This window comes from Trichoderma gamsii, assembly GCF_001481775.2.
Source record: "Trichoderma gamsii strain T6085 chromosome Unknown Scaffold_34.2, whole genome shotgun sequence".
NCBI classification, from domain to species: Eukaryota; Fungi; Ascomycota; class Sordariomycetes; order Hypocreales; family Hypocreaceae; genus Trichoderma; species Trichoderma gamsii.
Genome location: NW_020171371.1, coordinates 119102 through 143419, shown reverse-complemented (window position 1 = coordinate 143419; position 24318 = coordinate 119102). Strand labels below are relative to the sequence as shown.

Sequence of the window (24318 nt, the reverse complement as noted above, 5' to 3'; positions counted from 1 at the left end):
GGGTGATTGGCTTGCCGACGGAATTGATTCCGGCACCAAGTTTATTGGAATTGACTTGACAGATGGAGAGTGGTTTGACTACGACGAGAAGGCAGGGGAAGAAGTCAGCATAAAGGAGCTCACATGGGAGATTAAGAGGGCATAACTTGTAAAATAATTAAAGGAAATAGAAAGCTTCATCTGTTGTTATGTCAAGCTGTCATAGTAGGTACATGCCCATACAGACACCCCACCGAGGTTCATTCAGATACCCCTGCCCCACCTACCCATCACGGCCCCGACTTTGAAGCTTCAAAACATCTCTCAACTCAACTTCGTTCACTGCACCGCGAGCATAAAATAAGACGCCATGGCATCCATCGCCGCACACTCTCCGGCAATCAACTATCTAACAGATGCTGCACATGTGCTTCGAAATGCAGCTCCAGAAACGTCAGCGCATCTCCTGAGCCAGCGAGCAGCGCTTCTCTCCGCTCACGACATGGCGCCTTCAGACCTCCAGCGACAGCATGTCTGCGCTGCTTGCGGCCACATCATGATCCCGGGAGAAGCAACAGAGCTGAAGCTAGAAACTCTAAGAACAAAGAGGTTCAAGGGAAGAAAAGCGCAACCTTCAGCTTCAGACATGGCGCCAAGACCTGGCTCTGCGAGAGAGCGATCGAAAGATTTCTCCTGCGGCCTCTGCGCCAGGGTCACCAGAATTCCTCTCCCAGCCCCTGAAGCCGTTACACGCCGCAAAGCCACCAAATCAAAGGTGCAAAGCTCTTCAACAAACAACGAGATCCAAAAGCCAGCCACGGCAAATGCCAGCAGCAAGAAGCGCGCCAAGAATCGCAAGGCCGGGCTACAGGCTCTGCTATCGGGCCAACAGCAGCGCCAATCAAATCCGCTGTCGCTTGCAAGCTTTATGAAGAAATGAGTGCACGAGCTTCTACCAAGACATCTTTCTCATATAGATACCCAAATCCAACAGTACAACAGCGAATCGCCATCAATCTAACCTACCTTTGGGAGATTGTCAGCCGAGCGCAAGAGAAAATCGAAGCAAATCGCACTTACTGGCGCTAAACGCTGCGACTGGGCGATGTGTCGGGAACGTTCTAGCGCCTCTCTGTATGACATAAACGCGCGCGACCGCTATCAAAATTGCCCCTCCAAAAATTTTAGATCCCCGCCGACGTCTAGTCAACAGAACTGGCATTTGCGACAACTTTTTTTTTTCTGTTTCTTTTGGTCTATCATATTTTTCGCAACACCCCGATACCCAAAATGGCTGCCGAGAGCGAGAAGCAGAATTTCTTTGAGCCCATTGGCAACAAGGCTCAGGGCCTGTCAACAACCGCAAATGGCGACTCAGCAGAGGAGGAGTTTAAACCCGTGGACGAGATTGAGTCGCTGTGCATGAACTGCCACGAAAATGTACGTCGCCTTGCATTTTTCTCTATTGAGAGGTGTTCCGTCTTGTTATAGAAGCTAACTTCATCTCATACAGGGCATAACAAGACTTCTCCTAACCGTCATCCCCTACTTCCGCGAGGTCGTTATCATGTCCTTTGCCTGCGACCACTGCGGCCTCCAGAACAATGAGATCCAGCCCGCCGGCACCATCCAGCCCAAGGGCACACACTACGAACTGCGCCTGCCCGCGCTCGACGACTTCTCCCGCCAGGTCGTCAAGGCCGACACCGCGACCGTCAAATTTATCGAGATCGACCTCGAGATCCCCGCCGGCCGCGGCCAGCTGACAAATGTCGAGGGCCTGCTACAGGGCGTCGTCGACGACCTCGAGATGGGCCAGGAGGCACGCAAGGAGCAGGCCCCCGAAATCTTTGACAAGGTCGCCGAGATCATCAAGAAGGCCAAGGCCATGCTGGCGGGCGATTCGTTCCCCTTCCGCGTCTATGTCGACGACCCCGCCGGCAACTCCTTCATCGCGCCCGACCTCAAGGACGGCGTCGGCAAGTGGGAGAAGCACGAATTCGCCCGGACGGCCGAGCAGAACCAGGCTCTCGGCCTTGGTGACACCGACGACACCGCCGATGCCACACTCAACAACCCGGGCTACCAACCGGGCACAACGGCCGACGGCGACATCATCCCCAACGAGGTGTACAGCTTCCCGGCCACCTGCCCCGGCTGCATGCACTCGTGCACGACGCACATGAAGATGGTCGACATCCCCCACTTCAAGCAAGTCGTGCTCATGTCCACCGTCTGCGACGCCTGCGGCTACCGCTCCAACGACGTCAAGACCGGCGGCGAGATCCCTGAGCACGGCGAGAAAATCACCCTCGAGGTCGACGGCGTCATCGACCTCGCCCGCGACATCCTCAAGAGCGAGACCTGCGGCCTCGAGTGCCCCGAGCTCGAGCTGCACGTCAACCCGGGCACCCTCGGCGGCCGCTTCACCACCGTCGAGGGCCTCCTCACCCAGGTCCGCAACGACCTCCACAGCCAAATCTTCGAGGCCGGCGAGGGCGGCGACTCGCTGCGCTCCGACGAAAAGTCCCAGTGGGACAAGTTCTTTGCCAACCTCGACGACGCGATTGCGGGCACCAAGCGCTTCACCGTCATCTTGACCGATCCCTTTGCCAGCAGCTACGTCCAGTCGCTGGTGGACCCGCCGGCGCCTGATCCCAAGATTAAGAGAGAGACGTATACCCGAACGGATGAGGAAGAGGAGGAGCTGGGTCTGAAAGACATGGTGTTGGAAGGATATGAAGAGCCTGAAAAGGAAGAGGAAAAGGCTAAGACTGAGGCTGAGGCCGAGGCCAACTAAAAGAAAAAAAAATGAATGAAAATGGAATTTTAAGAAAAAAAGGGGGGGAAGCAAGAGGAATGAAAAGAGAGCATTTATGATGATGAAGATAAATTAAAATGTTTACGGTATACAAGACACGGGATATATGGTTTTAGAAAAAAGAAATCTTTTTTTTTCTCTCTTTTTACTTTTACAAATTACGGACATCGTTCCATGTAGTAACAAAAAAGCATTTTGTGAAGGAAAAAAAAAGGAAATGAATCGTTATTGACAGACATATCAGATTACTACCTAGCAGCGCACCCTCAACACTTGAGAATCTAGCACACAGGTAGCACTATCGTGAGCTCTCCCTCTCTCCCTCCCTCCTTCTCTCACTCTCGCATCAGGCTCGTAGCTCCCGCCACAAACTCGCATATGATTACTCCCATACAGCTTTCAGAGCCGCAGATAAACAGGAAAGAAAAAGACAGGGTATTCAGAGCAAAACAAAAAAAAAATCGACAACAACATGGTTCTTAACAATTAAGGAAAAGCATATAAGAAAGAAAGACACGCCCTGCGGAAACGGAGGGAAAAGAGAATAAGAAAAAGAAAAATCGATCTGAAATCCCGTTGCTGGGCATGACACACCCCATTCTCTGAAAACGCCAAAGTAAATGCATGAGTGCCCGCATTATCCCTCGCTACTGCGTCTCTGCGTGCGTATCGGCATATATGTGTTCGCTCCCCTTAACAAGGAAAAGAAAACGAAAAGACAGGGACAGAAAACATAACAAACAGTAAATGTAGAAAAAGGAAGCGCCCATGTAGAAAAGAACAAAGAAAGGGAGATCTAAAGGAAAAGACAAGTGACAAAGCTCAAAAAGAGCAAGAAATTAGTCTCTTCTCATCCAACACCTCTGCTTCGTCTATCTTCGACCTCACAGTTCGATTGGGTGAAGGCGCGCGATCCATAAAGTCCATCATTTTTGCAGCATGATGATGATTCCCGCCTAAGGCGGTATTATGTCGCATTGTATCGCATTTGTCTTCGGAAGGCTTTTGTCAGCTCGAGTCCCGTTTATGTCATGTTTTCCATCCAGGGCCAGATTGCGGTATTTTAAGTTGCAATTGATGGAAATCCATAACACGGCAATTTAGAAAAATGAGGGCTTCGTAAGAACGCGATATTCTACGTAGTCTTCCCCATCAATGTTAATGATGGTTCCTTGCGAGACAAGCTTGCCTATAAAGGGACCATTCGTCTTGCGCTCATATTTGACACCGTCATACATCTTGGCATCCTCGGCACCGGCCTTTAGACGAAGGCTCTCTTGACGAGCCCAGACTTTGTTCAAGCGCTGCATATCCTCAGACTCGTGGAATGGCGCTCTGCCGTTGGTCGCATCAGATGGTGCAGAGGCGACGACTGCGGCGGCGGCGGCAGCAGCAGCGTCGGCAACAAGAGCGGCAGCCCGTTCTCGGTGCAGCGCATGTCGGTCAGCTCGGCCCTGAGCGGCCTCGACACGTGCAATCTCTCTGCGGGCGAGCGCATTAGTACGCTCCATTCCATCGGAGCTGTGGACACGATTCATTGCGCGAGAGTCTGGGCGCGAAGGCTCCTGCTCGGCGTACGGTCTCGATGTCTGGCGCATGTCGTTCTCGTTGAAGGACTGTCGAGGAGTAGCCCGGGATTCTCCGCGGCGCGACTGCCGAAGTTCAGGCTGAGCTCCACCAACGTCTGACCGGCCATTCGTTAGGTCGGAGTCGTCAGCAACTATAGGGTGGTATGGGGCAATGGCCTGGTGAATGTGTCTATAACCCGAGCCGGCGCGGGCCTGGGCTTCATGAACGGCTCTAATTTCGTTGTTGACTCGTTCGTCTGGTACTTCGCCCTGATCGAGCTGGTACTGGCGAACTCGGCAGTATTCTTTAATTTCAGATCGTTGAAGAGGCTTCAAGTGCGGCTCAAATTCGACCTCTTCATACTGGATCCACAGTGCACCTGCGCCAGTGGGAAAGTTGCCGTCAACAAATCGGCCGTCACGAGTTTCACGGACCACTTTTACTCTAAACATGTCATTCTGTCCCAAGATGCCGTAGACAGCGTGGCGGTCTCTTGGGTCCTCTTCGCTCGAGCCCTTCCAGAATCCCAAAAGGATGCGCGTGGGTCTAGTGCCTGGAAGCGGGCCATGCAGTTTCGGGACATGGGGTGGCCGGGGTTGCAGCGCTGGCTGCGATGGCAACAAGGGCGAACGCTCCGGCGGGCTGTTGCTGCCGCCGGGGTTGATGGATGCAAATCCACCACTCACGCGTCTCCTCTTGGACTCTGGCCGTCCGGGACTTGATGCTGAGTCGGGCAGCTCAAGGCCATGGGCTATGGCAGGTTGAGTGGCCGGATTGTCATATGCAGGGTTCTCCTTGACTCGGCGAATCGCCTCAATGACAGCCGCCTGTTCAGCAGCCTCGCGTTCCTCTTCAGATTCATCTTGAGAATCCGTGCGCAGTCTCACATACTCCTTAACTTGGAAGTGATCCAGGCCGACAAGATGTTTGGAAAAGACAACTCTTTCAAAGGTAACCCAGCTACCACCGGGTCCAGGGGGCATGGGATAATCGTTGCTGACGGGCTCGTTGATGACGGTATAAGGCTGAATTCGAGTACGCAATCGGTCGCGCACGTCTATGAATCCAATGACAGCGTGACGGCCTTCGGGATTCGGAATTGGAGAGTCTCGCCAGTGGCCTAGCAAAACACCTCTGACGGTTCCCAGACTCTGCCGTGATGACTTGGACTTGAAATTTTGGCCAGGCACAGGAGTCCTGGATCCGTCTGCGCCATTGGGAAGCTCCATCTTGCTCTCACTAAGATCAGTAAAGACTGAGTTTCGCTTGCGCTTAGGATAGTGAGACACCACAGGCCCATGCTGAATGTCTGTCATGGTCTCGTCCTCGTTGTCAGAGATGGTACGCGCATGTGAGATCTTTTGATCACCGTTAGTTGTGTCCTTGACGACAATGGAGGCTTTCGATTCGTTGGAACGCACCCCTGATGGCGAACGAACGTTGCTGTCTGGCTCACTAAGCTCGCTTTCTGCTTCGTTGTCGTCAGGTGAATGCTTGATGTGGCCGTTGGAATGTCTAGGGTGGATGTCAGTTGGAGTTGTGGGAGCGGTTGAGGGCTCGTCGGTCAAAGCCGAAGCCGAAGAAATGGGGGACAATGGGACCATTTTTGCGCAAAATGAAGAAAGAGTTGAATACAAAGAGAGGGATAGTGGCTAAAGAAAATGATGCATAGAAGTGAATCAAGGCTGAAAGAGGCCAAAAAGCTGGCCTTTGGTGAAGAGAAAGCAACCCGGCCTTGAAGCTTAAAGCGACACGACAGGCTAGCTAGGAAAGTCCGGCGGACAAATTGATGACCCTTGGGTATGAATGAAGCAGGATGGATGGCCCAGGCAGCAGGATAGGATGGAATCTTGCAGCGACACTAGCGTAGAGTTCTTGTCTTGCCAAGCTGTGGCGGAAAAGGGTAAAAATTGATGCTCAAGCAGACAGACAGAGGCAAAAAGGAAAACATATCAAAACGCTGTGCAGAACATCGCCACCGCCAAACTACTCCCAACCTAGTTTGAGATGCTCAAAGCCAACGGCAACTTGCTAGTTTGAAGAAACGGGAGATGCCGTAATCAAATTTAACAGATCGAGCACGACGCAGGAGATGAAGGGAGCGACGGGGATGCGAGGATCACCGTCAGGCCATGCTGCACGTATAAACGCCCATTCCCATGGAAACACGTTGCACGCCAATAAGTGCGTCCGTCCAAGCCACTAGGCTCGGCCAAAGCTGGTGAGCGACAAATCCAGGTAGCTTCGATCGGCACGGTTCAGGGCGCAGAGGCGTGGGCCAATCAGTTCCCCGGCGCTTCGGCTCACCTTTGGAGAGGCTGCAAGGCTAAAAGCAACAGTAGCCGGTGGGCGGCGATCTGACTGATGACAAAACAAATTCCCAAGTAGGAAATTGGGCAAGTAATCAAGATCAAATCATTGAGCGCGGCGTATGTGTGAATTGCGCACGCAAACAGTGTGATTTTGCGGGATTGAGCTGCTGGACTTGTGTGCGCAGTTTGTGCAGAAAAAGGAAGAGAAGTGAGGGTTGAGAAACGAGGAAGCGCTGCAAGTTTGCTACTCGCGGCGGTACCTCCCAACTGCGAGACGTGACGGGAGCACCAAAGTAGCAAAAACAGCACACAAAGAGGCCATTTGGCGGCCACTGGCAGGCCCCACTGAACAGGAAACCCAATTGCGCCTCGGGTATTCGCAGCCAGATTTTGGATTTTGGATTTTGGATTTTGGGAACGCAGCTTGTCTCTCTTTTCGAGTGCTTGTTGCGAGGTGGTGAGAAGCAGAGGGGAATTAACAAGGCCAAATAAAAAGCAGCTTGAGAGCAGTCCATCTAGAGATCCGCAGTCTGGACAGAATCCGTAAAGGAGCAACGAAGATGGCAGCTTTGCTTTTTTTTGCTTTTGCAACCCAATCATGCAGAGCAAAGGAGCAATAACACATCGACAGTGGAAACCAAAGCAGTATCAAAACAGAACAAGACTGGATAAGAAGAAGAAGTAAAAGAAGAAGAAAATCAATGTACTCACTTTTGCGCAAGATCCATGGCGAGTCCGTTGATTATTGGCTCTTGCGGAGGCGTTGTAGACGCTGAGACGGCATTTCCAATGATCGGAGACTGGGATTGCGAGTTGGGAACGGAGTGCGAATGATGCGACTGAGAGATGGAATGAGGGTGTGAAATAGACCGAGGAGTGTGCGAGCGAGACTGAATGGGCGGAAGTCGAGGCGTGGGAGAGAGAGACTGAAGATGGCGATGTGGCGCCACGGGATCCTCCACCGGCGGCAGAACTGTTTCCTTCTCGATAATGGGGTTCAACAGGGCGGCGGTGCTGAGGATCGAGTGGTGAGGCAACTCTCGCTTCTCTGATAGCTGTCGAGGAGACTGCTGGGAGGCCAGGCCAGCCATATTGGATTCAGTCGATGCCAGCGGCGGCGTCCGCGTAATAGGGTATTGCTCTACTGCCAGGCCGTCCATGATGCGATGTGGTGTGTGCTGGGCACTTTGTTGCAGGCGAGGTCAAGAAGACAAGCCGAAGGGATGGACGAAACGAAGTAGAAATGATTATATAAAAGAAAAAAAAGAGGGTTCTCTTCAAGTGGTACTACTAATAGGAATACCAGGGTGAAGGCTGACACCTTGTCCGATAGTTGAAAACGCCGATGGCAGGGAGTCAAATATTATAACCCAATGCAGACTTTCCCCGACGGGCAAAAGAAGAGCGATTGGCACAGCGTGCCTTTGCGTCAAGGAGACGGTTCTGACGACTCGGGAGCCTCTCGCCAAGGGAGATACACGTGATGGACGACGATGCCCGTCGAAGACCAGCTGTGCTACAAGCAGTGAGGAAGAGGGAGAGGAGGAGGAGGAGGAGGAGGAGGAGGAGGGAGGAAAAGAAAGACGTCGAAATGGTATTATGAGCAGCCAGAGCACTAATAGTGGCAGTGGCCAGCAGCTGTGTTAGCGGCAGTGGTGGCAGCAGTTGGGGGGATCCTCTTTTTTTTTGGCGGCCGTGGGCTGAAGAGAGATTGTCGGGACCCGGAAAGCAACAAGACTCTGATCGGCTGCGAGTCTGAGTCTAATCGGCCAGGCGACCAGGGGGGGGGGGGGCGTGTGTGATGCGCGAGAGATTGAACAGGGAATCAGAGCCAAAGGTGGGAGGGAAACCACAAAAATAAAATCGAAGACAAGGGCATGAATAATCAGCGTTGCGCCCCAGAAAAAATGATGCGTGCGCCATGCCGCATGTGCACTATAAGAGACGAGAGCCAAGTCATTACGAGTGTTGGTAGGTATTGGCAGCAGTAGTGTCGGTTCTCTTTTGTTTAGGCATGTCTCTTCTCTTTCCACTATGAAATCCTCTTTCGGGGAAAGTTACCCAATCTTAAGAATGACTCGATGAGGATGTTTTCGCCGTTGTGAGAGAAGATAATTAATGAACTACTAGTGGGTACCTACCTAGATACGATAGATGTACATGCCCGTGATTTCTCTCCCCCGCACCGTGTTCAGCAGTGATAGAAACTTTAATCAAAACAGCACATGCACGAACCAAGTCTCAACAAGGGCAAACATAGAGCAGCAGCAACAAAAAGGGAGGAGATTGGCTGGGTTGACAAAAGGGAAAGTTGACGTGATACAACAGCACAAAAAAAACCACAGGGCAAAAGAGGCCAAAGAGGGAGGGGGGGTGTAGATGCAAAAAATAGGTTGAAGCTGTCTTGTCGAGATGGAGCCAGGGAGGGGTGTGCGCGAAGAGAAGAGCGAGCCAAGTTGAGTGGTCATCAAGTGAAGCCCAGACACGGTCTTAGTTCGTCTCTCAAGGGATGGTACAAGCAACACGCAGCGTGCAATACCGGTATACGGGCTTGACTCGCGGAAACCAAGTCTCTGAGACAGACGCAGGAGGCCTAGGCTTGTTCAGAGATGATTCTTCTACTTGTTGCCGTATTTGTACAACGCAGCAAGATGGTAGCGCCACCGGCTGCAAACTAGACTCAGGCGGCCGTTTGTTCACTGATTCATTCCTCGATCCGCGCAGCTAGGGACCGAGTCTATGCAATGGATGATGCATGCAGTTTAGCATCCAGAAGGAACGTCATGGCAAACACATGCACGCGCAGGGGACGGCATCGTCCTCCAAGAGACGAGTACTGGTGCTTGTAGTGGTTTGGAACAGGCACCAATCGCCGCCAAGAGCGCACTTGTACTCGCAAGTATCAAAACCTCGAGCTATTACTCATACAAATCACCGCTTGAAGACATATTGCCGCAAACTCACTGGCCAGCGCTGCTCTTAGTCGTGCTGCTAGGATCATTGGCAGGTATGGTATAAGGACGTGGACATGCTTGTACAAGCAGGTATGGGGCTTGATGGGATTGGCAGCTGTTGTTGGCAACTTGAACAAGCCGTCGCATCCATCCATTGGCCTGCGCCTCTCAGAAACAGAAAAAGAGGAGCCGGTGCAGCATGTCTGGATACAACACACAACACAACACGTAGGTATATATTTGGCACTCCTTACATAAGGCGAGGCGGCGTTGGCGCGCAACGTACCCGCACCGGGCTAGGAGATAACGGTGGCTCAGGAGAGAAATGGATTATTACTATTGCTACTGTACTCGTACGGTGCGCCTTGCTGCGACAGCAAAAGAGGAGTTTCACTTGCCTTGGATTCCATCACATGGGGTTTTCCCCAGAGGCGTTTGCGGGTTGGAATTGTTCGATCCTGGCGCCCTGCTAGTTATGCTAGCCGCTGACCATTTTCTTCCTATTCGCAGCCAACCGTAGGTGGTAGTTGCGAGGACCAGTTGCTGCAAGTTGGCAACAGGATTAATATACAGAGCCGGAGGAATTATATCTCACAGCCCAATTCTTCCGTGTGCGAGGCCCGGATCGCCCAGCGGATGCTGCGGCTGCCGCAGGTGCCGCAACAAATTGTGACAACTTGCCAGTTACATATGCCGAATGCGCTACTAGTACTTAAGCAATAAATAGAGCCATCGTGCGCGCTGAGGACCCAGCGCAGCATTTTGTCGCCTGTGCTGGTGTCTCTGCGGCTCGTCCGTATGGCGCATTTAGAATTGACCGTTTTTTTTTTCTGGACGTGGAGCTGGTCATTACTACTTGGGTATGCTTTTTCTACACTGCCGAACTCCGTTCCCAGTCCCAGGCGCAACAGCGGGCGCACCAGAGAGAGAAAGTCGTCTGATTTAGGAACACGCAAAAATACCTTAGTAGTAGCAGGTATTTATTCCGGGAAGCAAAAGAGATTCCGAGACCATTCCGGGGGTCAGAAACGCACCGTACCTAGGTATCACCTACCCTTACGGCTATACGATGATACTACCTCGATGCGGTACTACTAAGCGGGCGAAGGGGATCCCCGAAAAGGGCTTTCCCAGAGAGACAACGGGCAAATATTCGGGGGCCCTATGCCTAAGCACAGACAAGATAGGCAGATAGGGGGTGCAGGTACTTTGTTAGGAAGTTGTAGGATCATCGAATCAAGTCAATCAGACACAAGTTGCCAGCCATGTATGCAATACAATACCTTACTTGCAACCCACAGGAAACTGGCGATTTGCATAACTCTGCGGTTTCACAATGCTAGCAGCGAACGAATCAGACACAAGGGATAAAGAAAAGAAAAGAAACAAACAAGTCATTAATGATAATACCGCATAGTGCGAGCAGTAGCACAGGATTTCTCTTTGCTTTTTTTTTTTTTTTCTAATTCCTTTTCGCTTTTCTGTTGCCTTCAGCTTTGCTGCTTTGCTGCCTTTTTTCCTCCCTCCCTTTTGTTGGAATGAGGCCCTTGGCTCGGGAACGTGATCTCCACTAGGAAACTACTAATTGCGCCAGCAGCTGGAGCCAGGGGGGGGTGTGTGTGATTTTCAAAAGAGTCCAGTGGCCCCAAGTATCTACTAGTTTAGCACAACGAGCGAGAACCGTCCTAGAAATAAATGTTGACTTGCGGACATTTGCGGGAATAATTGCCTACTACTACTAGTAGATGGCCATGAAGAATATCACCACAATCGGCCTTTTAAGCTTTACTATCGCTTATGAGATGCTTAATGTTCGAAGCGCTAATTGACTCAAGCCCTTTGCGCTTTTTGTCTGTTTGCTTTTTTGATTACTATTTTCAAATCTTGGCTTACTTTTGCCTTGTGAAATGGTTTTGCCCCCAGGAGGAGGAAAAAGGAAGGAAAACCCGCAGTCGGCTAGGCCTGGGCTACTACTAAACCAATACGACATATTGATTGCCGTTTGTGAGACGCAATTAATACATTCAATACTCCTGCTAGCCCTCCAAGTCCGAGCCAACAAAGCGGCCCTGTTTCTGTTTCTCCGCGCAATCAAAATCCCTTTTAGCTAATCCCTCCTCCTCCGTGCCAAGTGTAAAAAGAAAAGCCCTTTTCTTTGTCTCTCATTGGTTACATCGGCTAATTCCATTGGCTGCCGTTCCCCTAATGACGGAGTACATGTACTTGCTTTTTTTTTTTGAACCTTTTTTCCACACTCTCCTGGCAAACGATAAAACGATGCTAACGCAGACCAATAGCCGAATACGTCCAAGAAAAGAAATGAGAGAGAAAAGACATGTGAACCCCAGGATTGCATAACTTTTTTTTTTGTATCTTTTCTCTCTTGTATCCTTCAATATTTCTAGCATCTCCCTCCCCCCCTTTCCAATACAACCCGCATGCAGCTCTAGTTGTGACTTGTTAGTTGGTCTCACTTTTTATGTCTTCCTTTTTAATCCTCTCTTCCCGTCTTTAGGATTGAGGATTCGATCCTACTTGGCCGTTTGCCCACTTTGTCGTCATTATCCATCATACCATCTAGAACCAACAACGCACACATACATATACATACAGCGAACAACTACAGCACAGTAAAAATGCCACAGGCCTACTTTGCTGTACGAGCACAAACACAGTCTTTTTGATCGCTTTGGTCGATTCCAAATCGCTCCGTCCAATCCCGTGGCCACTAGCACATGCTGCTGCGCTGACGCGATATAGGCCGACGCCCCAATCAACCAATCTTTTTCTCTTTTCTGTCTCTCAGAGGCTGCCTTGTCTCTCTCGCGCGCTTTCGGCTGAAGGAGCCGTCTAATGCATCTTGGCTGCTGCTAGCATGTATCAAGTCTAACCCCGTACCAAGCACAGCTGGCGACTAGCCCTTCCGTTCGGACTAACAGTAATAATTCGCCCATCTGCAATTGTGATTAGTGATGGGCATCCTGCTGCTCTCCTACGCCATGGCCTTGAGACAATTCAATGGAGAAAAAAGCCTATTGATTGCAAGTACTATTGCACTTATACACTGCTATAATGCTCTTTAGTACGCGTACCCTACCGCCGTCAGCCAGGGTTCTTCCCACGCATCAGCCCGTCCAAGCTTATTTTCACTCAACTGTCCTCCCAAAGAAGAAACTGCTCGACTGTAAGGGAGCCGAGGCTGCGAACGAACCAAACAAGGAAAACCCAGAGCGCCCAATAGCCCTCTTTCAACTTGATCCCACATTCAACCCAGGACTTGCAGTACCAGTATGGATCTAGTGATACCTTATCTTGCACATGCACGGACAATCAGCAAGGCTTTGGCTGGTACGTAAGTATTTCCGAGCGACCAGGGTACAGATGTACACTTTAGACAGTAACATGCGGCAAACATACCGTAATGGACCCATTCCAGCAAGAGGAGGGCCACCGTAAGATTTCCGAGTTCCAGGTAGCCTTTTTTACCTTTTGGCCCGGCCGCTGCTAGTGGCAACCTAATTACGGAGACCGGACATGCTTGTCGTGGCTGCTTTTGAGCTCGACTTTGTCGCCAAACTCGGCTTTGCTCTGTTCACCGGCCACCTTGGGATTGGCAGCAGGGATCTTTTTTTTTTCTGGTCGTTGCTGAACAGGAAACTGGGACACCAGGTAGATGGTTCCCGGCTGTGAAATACTACACTTACTCAACCTTCTTTAACAGGACGGGGGTTTCCATACCGCCTCCCGGGTATTCCTGTAATCGATTGCTCCATGGGGCGTTTGCCATATCCAGAGAGGTATGTCATCGAATACGATGTCTCGCTAAGGTTTCCTCATGTGTACATAGCATGTCTCCTGATTTCACCAGTACGAGTACAAGTAGGCAATAGTATAGCATCGTAGACACCGGTTTGTTACTAAAGCCCCAGTACAAATATTGGTTACTCGGTCAAATAGGAATCAGGAAGAGTTCAAGAAGCTATTGGATGGCCGGTTGGCCTTAGTATAGCTGACAGTGGGCTAATTACGAGCTGCTTTGCTGGGATAGAGTCATGGTAGGTACGGTAGTTGGGATTTTTCATTACTTGTAAGGTATCAGTCAGCATCTATTTTCCATTCTTCATATGAAAGTGGGCGATCCGCAAGTCGCAGTGCATGTCCTGACTCAGCTCTTTATGATTCTTGCAGGGCGTTGCTTCTTACTCAAGTCTTGATTAAAAAGCATCGTCCTGTTGCTTTGCGCCGAGACGCAAATGGTGTGATGATGAGAACATTTTTTCCTCTTTCTTATAAACGCTTCTTTGATTTTACCAGTTGTGGTAATTGATGTTGAAAATCGCCATCCATTAGTAGTCCCCCCCCCCTCCCTTGAAGATAGCATAAATTAGCCCAAGATAATAACTAAGAACGGGGGTGTTTTAAAGAGCTGACGGGGCTAGGCTTAAACAGAGTAATTAACCTGGGCAAATAAAATGCCCAAAGCACACTAGCACCGCGAATACATGAGCAATTCCAAACGTCTTTACTAACCCAGCGCTAATCGTAGCTGCTAGCACAGCGACTATAGGAATTCCAAAAGACCCTAGAACCAACAAGCGTTTTCCGTATTCGTCCGTATTTGTTGTCCGCTATAATGGGTAGTAAGTAGAAGCAGCTTGATTCACAATCATGACATGATTTCCTTTTCCAACTCTTGACGTATAAACAAACGCGAAATAGGCCCAAACGGGTGAGCAGGAACTGGAAACGAGCTAGCCGATGATCCACAGTTAGTTTCGGGTCGATCATTCAAGATTCATTCGCCAGTTTACGAATCAGCAAACGAGAAACTGCAACTATAACCAGGGAGGGGGGCGTAAAGAGCAAGTGTTGGCCTCCGGCAGCACCGAATGATTCCATTTGGTTGCTTGTTCGACTTGCGACTCTGCCTTGCTCTTCTTTTCCCGACCAATCAGCAGCTATCCCGGTCAGAGTCGGGAATTTCCATCGGTTATCTCGCTTTCTCCATTGGGACTCTACAGCCCGTATGCCCCGGCTTGCGTTGCGGCATTGTTGCGGCAAGTGAACGGTATACTACACTGTATAGTAGCTAGTCTATCATACCGACTCTCTCCGTAAATCATCGATTTGCAAAACTTAGTAATAATACAGTCATAGAATACTAAGTCAACTAATACAGTACGTGCTGATTCCATCGCACGTGTGACGGGCGTTGCCCTTTCTAGCTCGTTCCCCCGCTTTTCTCAAACTGACAACTATTTGCGAGAGAAGACAGACTTCAATCAGAGCAACCTTGAGAGTTATCAAGCCAAGCGAGGCCCAAGCCAATAACGCAGCAAGGATCTAAAGTAGTACCTAGTAATAATAATAATAGCAGGTGGCGCCTAGTTTGATAGGTAGGCCAAGTGACTGTGCTGCTAGTCTTGGCAAGTATTGATCATGTAGCGCAATCTTGCGGATGTATGTACGTATACAGAAAAAGAAAAAAAAAAAAAAAAGTGTGCCACAACCAATTGTTAAACAACTCATGTTGCGTTGGAACTTTTTTTCTGCCATAACTCGCATGCAGCCAAGTGGTTAGCCGGCCAGCTGGTGTTGCCTGAATGGCTGATCAATAAACACGACCTCCCGCAGCCAGCCACTCGGACAAATACAGTTTATGCGAGTACACGCCGGATGCATTCATCCGCGGAAAGGAGCGAGATGATAAGTAACAAGACGCAACAAAACAAAGGAGTGTGTCGCATCTAAGGATTGACTTGAGCGGTTTAAACACAAGACGGCCCGGATGCTGTTTATTTTTGCTGGTAGGATTCCAAATCCCGCGGAAAGCACACATTTCACAAAGAACCGTTAGTTTCTGTCTTCTTTACGTTTATACTCTCGGAAACACACTCAAAAAAAAAGGAGGGGATGATACTTTTTTCCCTTGTGGATTAGCTATTGACGATATAAACTTTCTTCAACCCTTTCTCTCCTTCGTGAGCTTCGGTACCTAGCCTGAAGTCTAAAAAGCTGGGTTAAACAGGGAGCAGCAAAGGAAGAGGAAATATGATAGCCTGCACTTCTAATCCTTTATGCAGAACAAAACCACTGCCTGTTTACGGCAAAGCAGCCGAATGGATTTGCCTGATCGCGAAGGAATACTCAGCCCAACCTAGCTGACAACGCACTGTACAGAAAGGATATTTCCGCGCTGTTACTTGGTAAATCCGTTTCCAAAAGCTCGCAATCGGGCATATTCCACATTAGGCACAACTTTGTACTCGTGTAACTTTTGAGGAAGATCAAGACCCGCCACGGCTTCTCTGGCTCTCGCTCTCTTTCAATTTTGCATGTGCATGTCCCACCCCCCTCCTACCTTATTTCTCAGTTGCTTTATGCATAACATGCGGGATAGTATACAATACAAGTCCCAGCATTCGTACATGTTGTTTTTATCATCTCTTTGATTGAGAGAGGTTTTGTTACAAATTACTAAGCCATGCACTTTCTTCCTTTGTCTGTCGTAACAAACCAGCTGATACAAAAAACCCACCTCTATGTGGCTTTCCAGACCAATCACCAAAGCTCATGGATCGCTTAAGCGGAATCTACCACAAACAAAGCAACAAGCGCCCTATTTTAAAACGGAGTGGCTTTGTCTTTTTGCAAATTCCCAAAAGAGAAAGCGCTGCGCTTATAGTACATAATCGAGTCTGTCTAGTAGTAGTTTTTTTCCATTCAGTGCGTGCAGTGCTGCCAATCTGACGAAAGGGTGGATCATCCATTCTCAGCCCACTTCTCTCTCCGTGTTTCGTTCCTCTCACCCCCCCCCCCCTTTTTCCCTTTTCTCTTCTCGAGTCTAACTAGCTAGGTACATACGCACTTTCACAGGGAGGGGGTGGGATTAATCTTCCACTGTTTGTGATTATTGGCTTCGTTGCTTTGTATCTATAAGAATACTAACTACTCGGCGCTATCTGGATACTATAGCAAGTTATTGGTACGGTAGACGGAGCATTTATCTACGTATTGTTAGTCTTATTTACTGCTTTTTTTTTTTTTTCATTTTGCTTTGTCCAAGATTCCGAGCATAATCATGTGCAAAAAGTAGGGACCTGTTTCCAATTCTGGATAGTTGCAGGGGTCTAAACAACGATCGTCGAGCGCTTTCTAGTCATGCGTCATGCGTCGTGTGAGAGAAGCGAGACCGAGTAACCCAAAGTATTACACGGAAGAAATAGTGTCAACTTTTTAAATCGCGAGAAACAAGTCATGATGCACCCGCTTCATACATTATCGGACTATTCCCGTGCTTTGTAGCCCACCGGTGATAGAAAGCGGGCGAAATATCACGTCAGAAAACAAGGGCAACTACTACTATCGAACGCCCATATATAGGTACCTTGCATACAAGTGTATGTAAAGTAGGGCCTAAGAAGAAGCTACCCATGTACGAGTTGTCGTCCTCGCTGGATGGAAAAACAAAGAGACAGAAGGCAAACTTGCTGCGTGGTTTTTCCTTCCTGACGCCCAGCGAAAGCCGCGCCATGAAAGATTACCCCGTTTTGGAAAGTGCTTTTGGATCCAGTTTTTTTCCCCAATCTCCGATATTTTAGAGCAGAAAATAGAAAAAACCGTTCGGACTTAGTAGCCGCAATAAGCATTACGCCTATTGACATGAATTGCCGTATGCGGGCAGCTTAGCAAGGCGAGACGCCCAGAAGTTTGGGAAATACATCATGACTCGCTGAAAACTTCCCTAAAAAGCGCAATATCCAAACAAACCAACTATTAACTTGTAGTAGTAGTAGGATTTTTATCTTTATTTTTGCACGGTAAAACATGCAACTCGACCCATGTGCTTCGCCTATTGAAGATCTCAGAAGCTTCCACTTACTCAGCGGGAGTTGAGTAAACGAGCCCCGCTTGATTGTTTCCTTTTCCTCTTTTATTTCTTCTCTTGTCTCAATAATCACAGGAAACTTAATTCATGGATCGTCCTCAATGGCCAACCATCAACTTCTCTCCACTTTCAAACAAACAGCTCGGAAAAAAAAATACGCCATACACTGTCATGCTCTCGTAAGAATTGCAAAGCGTTGCGTTTCCAACGAGTAACGGTCAAACAGCCAGCATCGTTTTCGCCGAATACTGAAACAAAACCAGAAAAAGTTTATGCCGTCATGAAATAACTTGCAACTTAACTTGGAAGAAACCAAGGGGGTTGCTGTCAAGGAGGAAAAATAATCCCGTCGGTCTTTGTAGCACAAAATGGTAATTTACCCGACGACTCTGATTTGATTTGACCCACTCCCAAAGCACGAGCTCGAAAGGAGTTGAGTTGACTCAAACAACAACCAGTCATCTATCTTGTATGCACGTAAAAGCGTAAAATGATATACCCTATCTAGACAGTTTGCCTTAGTTCCCCCCTTTTCCTCTCAGCATTAGATTTGAGTTGAGAAGAAACCTAAACACACTCGTAAAACTCCGAGTTAATGGAAAATCCTTCCATAGACTAACACCCCCTTTCGACAAATCAAACTCAACTATTAGTTATTTGTTTAATCATCGTCCTCCTCTTCCGCGCCCTCTGCCTCTGCCTCTTCCGCGGGCCCCTCCGCGACCGCCCTTCTTTCCTCCCCTCCCGCCAGCGCCTCTGTTGTCAAAGCGTTCAAATAGCTTCTCTTCGCCAAACGCGCCCTCTCCAAACCTCATAAAGTTTACTAATCCTCTGTCCACAACCGCGACGATTACATTTCGGTGGCCGTGTTTCAGTCGCTGGTACAGTTTCCCTGGCTGTCCCCGCCAGGCTTCCGGCGCAGGATCGTACGGCGTAGACTCGAGTAGCGATTCGATTTGTTCCAGCGTGGGCAGGCATGAGTCGGCCGTGTCGGCCACCGCGATGCGAAAGTCGGGGGGTGGAGGATTCTTCTTGGAGAATCCTCCCGCGCCAGGCTTCCATACGTGGAAGTGCACCCTGAAGGGATCCTCTGGTTTAGATGGTTCTGGTGGTACAGGGAGAGGTTTATGTCGAGGGAGAAGAGCTAGTTGTTGGTATATAGGCCGATAAGCCCGGTAAAGTCCTGGAGCGACGAGCGGACCGAAAGGCTGGTGGTGCCGCTGTATCCTCTCCTCCCCCGACTCCCACTTGACAAAGGAGAAGAGCCATTGCCAAAGTGTCTGCGAATGTTCTGTGGATTCTGGCCTCGGCTGCTCGAGCGGCGCACGAAGGATGTTGAACCCTGCACGCTTTAAATGCGCATAAACTTGATATTTGGGAAGCGTTGTCTTGCCCTGCTCGCCCTCGTAGCCGATGAAGAGCGAATAAGCGGCTTCAAGACTCAGCGGCAACCCAACATCATAATCATCAGGGCCAAACCCAGGACGGGGTGCTCCTCCAGCAGTACTACCTTTGGGTAGAAGGGTTTCAAAGTCCGTATATGGCCACCACAGGTCCACAGTGCCTCTTTCGACCAGATAGATGGCTTCCTCTGGGAGTAGCCATAATCTCCCTACGCCGAGCTGGTCTTTATTTCCAGAAGCCACTCGTCCTATATCCTTCATCCAGCCTCCCTTTTCATGTTCCATAACCACCACTCGGTCCTTCAGCCACATCCCCTCGTAATCTGTCGCCTCATTCTCCTCATCCAGCCAGAAATCCGGGAAACACCATCCTCTAGCCCACGCATCATTCCGATGTATCCTCGTGTAGCTCAAGACATCCTCCAGCGCTCTGCGACTTGATTCCAGCGCGCCGTCCTGAGATCGTGTTCCGTGCGCCTCAAAGTCCTTTTCGCCCTTTCTTATCGTCTGGCTCGAGACGCCCTTTTTTGAAAACGCAGATGCAAACAGCTTGTAGTCGGGCATGTCGTCCTCGAGAGTCTCTTCCGCCGTCGGGGCATTCCCTTCGCCATCCGCCGGCACCGGCCCTGCCACCAGCGGGCTATCGTCGTCGTCGAAAGCCATGTCGTATAGAATCTGCTGTGTCCACCCGCCCCAAGAAAAGAAAGAAAATGAAAGAAAAAAAAGACAAGGCGCAGCGCCGGGCAGCTGTGTCGCAGAAAGCGCCCCACGTGAGCTCAAATAAAATCTGCCCAACTTCAGAAGTCTTTTATGATCGGGCGCAGGAGAAAGACGCTTTTAGTAAGAAACCAGGGCGCTTTATATATGCAAGACTTGCCACGAAAGAAAAAGAACGAAGAAAATAATTATATCATCGTAGTAAAAAAAGAGGAAGAAAACGTCAACATAGGGAAGGAAAGAAAAATTCAGCTAGGATGACGATGTTGCGCTTTGTTGCGATACCAAATCTCACTAAAGGTGGGGTGGACATGGAGGAATTTCTTGTGCGGTATCGTGGCCTTGATAAGGTTAAACTATACGCTATACGTCAACGTTGACACGTGATGGCGAGTCTGGCCGAGTGGTTAAGGCGTTGTGTTTAGGTGGTCTCGGGTTCCGACGACTGTAATACTTGATCCGCAATGTGCATCGCACGCGTAGGTTCGATCCCTACGGCTCGCATCGTTTTTTTTTTGCTCTCTATATATATTCCACCTTGATAGCATCATGTATGCATACAATATTAACTTGCATGTCTGAGCTGTTTTTTACTTCTGGCTTTAATGTATCTAACATCACGGAGCTGGTATCTACTCTAGAATATTTTCAATTTTTTTTATCAGTGTTAATGTGTATCGTTGGATGCATTATCCTCATGCCCCTCCGCTAGCTACCTTGGTAAAACAAATGTACAGTGCATCTAAGCCAAATTCTCCTCCAAGCGCTCAAGAGTAAGTAATATATACTACAGTACATGTATTAAAAATTCCAATATCTCGTCAACTTCGTCATCGTTGAATACATAAAGAAGAGGGAGAGTGTGAGGCAGCAGAATAACAAAGTAAATGAAAAGGATGCTTCCAGTTTTCAAAGAGGCCATCTCTCCAGATCCACTCCAGCGTAAATATCTGGCACACTGCCCGTGCCAAAGAGTTGTGCGTATTGGCCCTCAGCCAATGTTTAGGCTTCTCCCAGAATGAAGCCCCCTTTCCTTGTTCTCCCTCTCAGACTATGAAGCGGTCCAAGATCGCCTTGAAACGCCATGCACTATATTTTTGTCTCAAATCGCGAAACAGTTCCACTTCCCATCCTCAGTGAACCAAAATAGAAAACAGAAACGCCTTTTTCAAATGGGTATATGGTGTACCGCCGTGTGTTGCTAGCCAATGGTAATTCTATGTAAAAACCTCCATGGCCAGTAATATCGCCTGGACATCGTTTCGCGTCAAAACGTCTGGATCTCGCAGTCTAGCCGAATGAATGAGTGTAACGCCTATCTGCTTCTTTTTTAATAATAAGAAAGGCGCTCCATAAGAGCGAATGCAGCAAGGTATACGCTATGCATTGCTCTTCGCGGCGCAGATGTAGCAAAGAGTCTTCCGCTTTGTAGCGAGCATAGCGCCTGGCGTTCACTGTCGGTTTCGTTTATCGTGGCCGTTGAGTATGATGAGCAGGCGGGATTTGATTCATGCGTAGAATCCAGTTCGTCACTCAATAAATGGCTTCTTCACCTTTCCAACCATACACAAGCCCAAGGCTCGCAACGCATCTCGATCGTTAGCCAGGACGATGGTACGAGCTGGGACCATGGGATTATTTGGGTCGACATGTGAGGCTTCTCTAGCCGCGATTTCGATGGCGTCCATTTCTTCCTTGCAGCCTTGTTGATCGAGGGGGCAGATGACGATTGGTTGTCGTAGGTGGAGATCTCTAGCACCACTTACTTGCACCTGTACGCGTGTCCGTGTAAGTTAAAAGCCCAACTCCATCTTGGCTTGGGGGGGAGGGAGTGAATGGAAATCAGCCATACCTTGATGCTGAGGTAAAACTCAATCTTATATAGCGTTGATGATGTGGTAAATGAGGCAACCTCATACTGGGGAAACGCCGGTCTACCCCTCTTGATAATGCCCTCGCTATCTCTAAGATCTTTCGCGGGGAACACTAGGCCGATGTTGGTTGCGTATCCCGCTTCCGGTAATTTTGTCTTGACCACCTGGACCTGTTTCGCCAGCTTGTTGACCTTCTTGGTCGGCTCGTCTCCTTCCGGATTGAAAGTAATCTCCTCTTCTATGCCGAGCGTGATCTTGTCTATGGTCACCTTCTTGGCCTTGTTCCACCAGTCAGAGTTGGGAGCGATCTTGATGTATACGGTTATGGGATCATTGGGGCCGTAGCTCCAGCGGGGCAGGTTGATTGCGAGGTGGACGAGATTGTCGCTGGTGATTTGCTTTGTTTCGGGTTTATTGTACATGCCAAACGTTGACAGTGTGTCGTACCGTAGTATGGGTAGTGGGAAGCTGTATCTGTATTGATCTTTGTGACCTTGCTGCACCGTCACCACTAGTTCGTAGTACGTCTCGGCGATCCTGCTGGGCAGCTGTAGGGATGCTGGCGGTATTCTTCGATTTGTCTCCTCTCCGCCTCTGCCAAAGGGGATAAAGATGATGAAGGGCAGGTCCATGGAGTAAACGTCCTCGGCACCCTTGCCCGATGAGCATCTGAATAGCAGCACCTCCTTACCGACCAGATCGGTAGTCTCTTTTCGGGGTGCGCCCAGGTGTCGTTTCGTTAGACTATCGGCGTCGGGGTGTATCGTCTCGCGCCTTTGGAGGCTTATTCGCACCAGGGATACCGGCACAGGCATAGAGTAGCCTTGGCCCGGCCGAATCTCGACTTTGCCCTCGATTCGCGGCTATGTGTTTGCAGAGTCCATGTTAGCAACAAGCTCCCGATGCTCTCCCAGATATTTCATGTGCGCCTCCTCTTCTGCTGGACACCGCATTTCCAGGCAAGAGAGGAGGGGGTTGGTAGGGGGGTTAAGGCGGTCGTCAACGTACCAGCGTCGCAGAGATGCCCGGATATCCCACCAGGAAGCTCCTGTTTGGAGGGCCGGAGACCCGAACGCTAGCTGGCGTCGAAGCCATGCTATCGTCGCAGTCGCAGTCGCAGCAGTAGAAGTGTTGAGTTGTCGCCGCCGTGGATGGTGTTGTCGTCGTTGCTGCTGCTGTCTCGGGGATTACGAATGCGCTCAAGGTGGGCGGAGGCGTCAGCGGCAGCGGCAGCGCTGGAGGCTCAGCTGCGGTCAGGAGAAAGAAGGTCTCGGCAGCGCTCTCGGAGAGGTGGGATTCGCTATCTTTGGTTCCCCCAAGGCCGGGTCGCCAGCAGATGACCAGCAGGCATAAGCTGCTCGGTGAGTCGCCGTCACGATACCCTATTTCCGCACAAGACACAAGACACACACGCACACGCACACACACACAACAACAGGCGCTCGGCGGGTCGATGCGAAGGTGGGGTTGGCAGGCTGCGGCCGGGTGGGTTTTCTGGTTCACAGGGCTCGAGCCAGCGGGATCGGATCGCCTCGACCGGGCGGTTCTCAGCAAGGGCGCAGCAATCGAGGACAAGGACGGCGTCAGGCTCGGCGCGCCGGCGCTGGAGTGTGTCGATGGTTGCGCAAAGAGGTGCGACGAGCTGGCTGACAGCGGGAGGTTTGGACGCAGCCTGGGCTGGAGCTGGAGAGCAGTGAGCGAGTGGGTGTGGTTGTGGTTTAGGTAAGGCGTTCCGAGCAATGGCGACCCTCGTCGACAGCTGAAATCGGTGGCCCGGGGGAGCCCAGTTGCATTAGCTTCAGTGGAGCAGCTGCAGCGGCTCTGCGCCTGTTATAGCGGGCAGGGCGGCTGTGGTTGAGAGCTCGTCGCTGAAAGTGTTTGCGATGGACGTAATATTGACCGCCTGTGCTGTGATTGAAATCCGGATCTCGAGCTATACGTAGACACCTGCACTGAGGTGTGTGTTGCGTCGTGCCGTCTTTTGCCTGTGAGCGGTATTGCAAGCAACACTGCTGTGTCGACTTGGCCTTGTCAGCGTTGAAGAAGCAGAGAACCCGTCTTGGTAATACTGTAGGGCCTGGAGCTCGGTGCGATGGAATTGATTAGCTTGATTGCCCGTGTTAGAGCCCCCCGGCCGACGGTTGAGGCAGGTTGGTGAGATTGTGCTCATACAAGCAGACCAGCGGGGGGTTTTGCGCCGGACCCGGATGCCTGCGCCTCTTACGAAGCTTGCCTGAGCTGACGGTGCGGATTATGTCCAAGAACAGCACCCCACAAGGACCTGCTGCGAGCAAAAGTAGAGGCAAAAGTAGAGCAAAAGCAGAGCAGCAGAAATGAAGCCGTCGGTGGATGCGTCCGCATGCGGGTCAGCCGATGGCCTTTATACCGTGCAAACACAGTGAGGTCGCAACTGGGTATCTGTCAGCTCCTCACCTTGCCAGGAGAAGCGAACCGGCTGTGCGACGTGATGATTCCAGGACGACAATGGCGAGAGGGCTGCGATTTGGGTGTGCGGGCTATGTAGTGTAGATGCAAAAAGCCATCAAATGCCATGTACCCCGACTACTACTCATGTACGATGACAGCTGATATGGATGATGCAGCGAGAGGTTGATCCATCCATTACATTCAATACTACAGATGAGGCTCTATACGAGATTGACACTCGAGACCGGCCAAGTACCCCGCGATTATCGCCGTATTCAGCCTGTGGCATAGGGCAGAGCACGCGTTCGTCTGCTGTGGCTGCGTCACGTCACTGAGTGTAAGATTTCAAATAATGCTTGTCCCTACAGGTACCA

At 50.2% G+C, this 24318-nt stretch overlaps 5 protein-coding genes across 5 annotated transcripts; 1 reads left to right on the top strand and 4 right to left on the bottom strand.

Moving 5' to 3' along the window:
* Window positions 1–1269: 1269 nt before the first annotated feature.
* Window positions 1270–2779, top strand: TGAM01_v208294 (zinc finger protein; the record flags this gene model as incomplete). The annotated part of the gene is made up of 2 exons (XM_018807948.2): window positions 1270–1419; window positions 1493–2779. The coding sequence occupies 2 exons, from the start codon at window positions 1270–1272 to the stop codon at window positions 2777–2779; spliced, it is 1437 nt and encodes a 478-aa protein (XP_018658853.2).
* A 1121-nt stretch (window positions 2780–3900) lies between these two features.
* On the bottom strand, window positions 3901–5973 carry TGAM01_v208293 (hypothetical protein; the record flags this gene model as incomplete). The annotated part of the gene is made up of 1 exon (XM_018807949.1): window positions 3901–5973. The coding sequence occupies one exon, from the start codon at window positions 5971–5973 to the stop codon at window positions 3901–3903; it is 2073 nt and encodes a 690-aa protein (XP_018658854.1).
* Window positions 5974–7388: 1415 nt separating this feature from the next.
* TGAM01_v208292 (hypothetical protein) lies at window positions 7389–7841 on the bottom strand (the record flags this gene model as incomplete). Its single annotated transcript, XM_018807950.1, has 1 exon — window positions 7389–7841. One exon carries the CDS (start codon window positions 7839–7841, stop codon window positions 7389–7391), a length of 453 nt encoding a protein of 150 aa, XP_018658855.1.
* A 10347-nt stretch (window positions 7842–18188) lies between these two features.
* Window positions 18189–19589, bottom strand: TGAM01_v208291 (hypothetical protein; the record flags this gene model as incomplete). The annotated part of the gene is made up of 1 exon (XM_018807951.2): window positions 18189–19589. The coding sequence occupies one exon, from the start codon at window positions 19587–19589 to the stop codon at window positions 18189–18191; it is 1401 nt and encodes a 466-aa protein (XP_018658856.2).
* Window positions 19590–21172: 1583 nt separating this feature from the next.
* TGAM01_v208290 (hypothetical protein) lies at window positions 21173–24233 on the bottom strand (the record flags this gene model as incomplete). Its single annotated transcript, XM_024550295.1, has 7 exons — window positions 21173–21415; window positions 21496–22380; window positions 22526–22899; window positions 22946–23200; window positions 23265–23464; window positions 23951–24033; window positions 24201–24233. The coding sequence occupies 7 exons, from the start codon at window positions 24231–24233 to the stop codon at window positions 21173–21175; spliced, it is 2073 nt and encodes a 690-aa protein (XP_024404952.1).
* Between the last annotated feature and the right edge of the window lie 85 nt (window positions 24234–24318).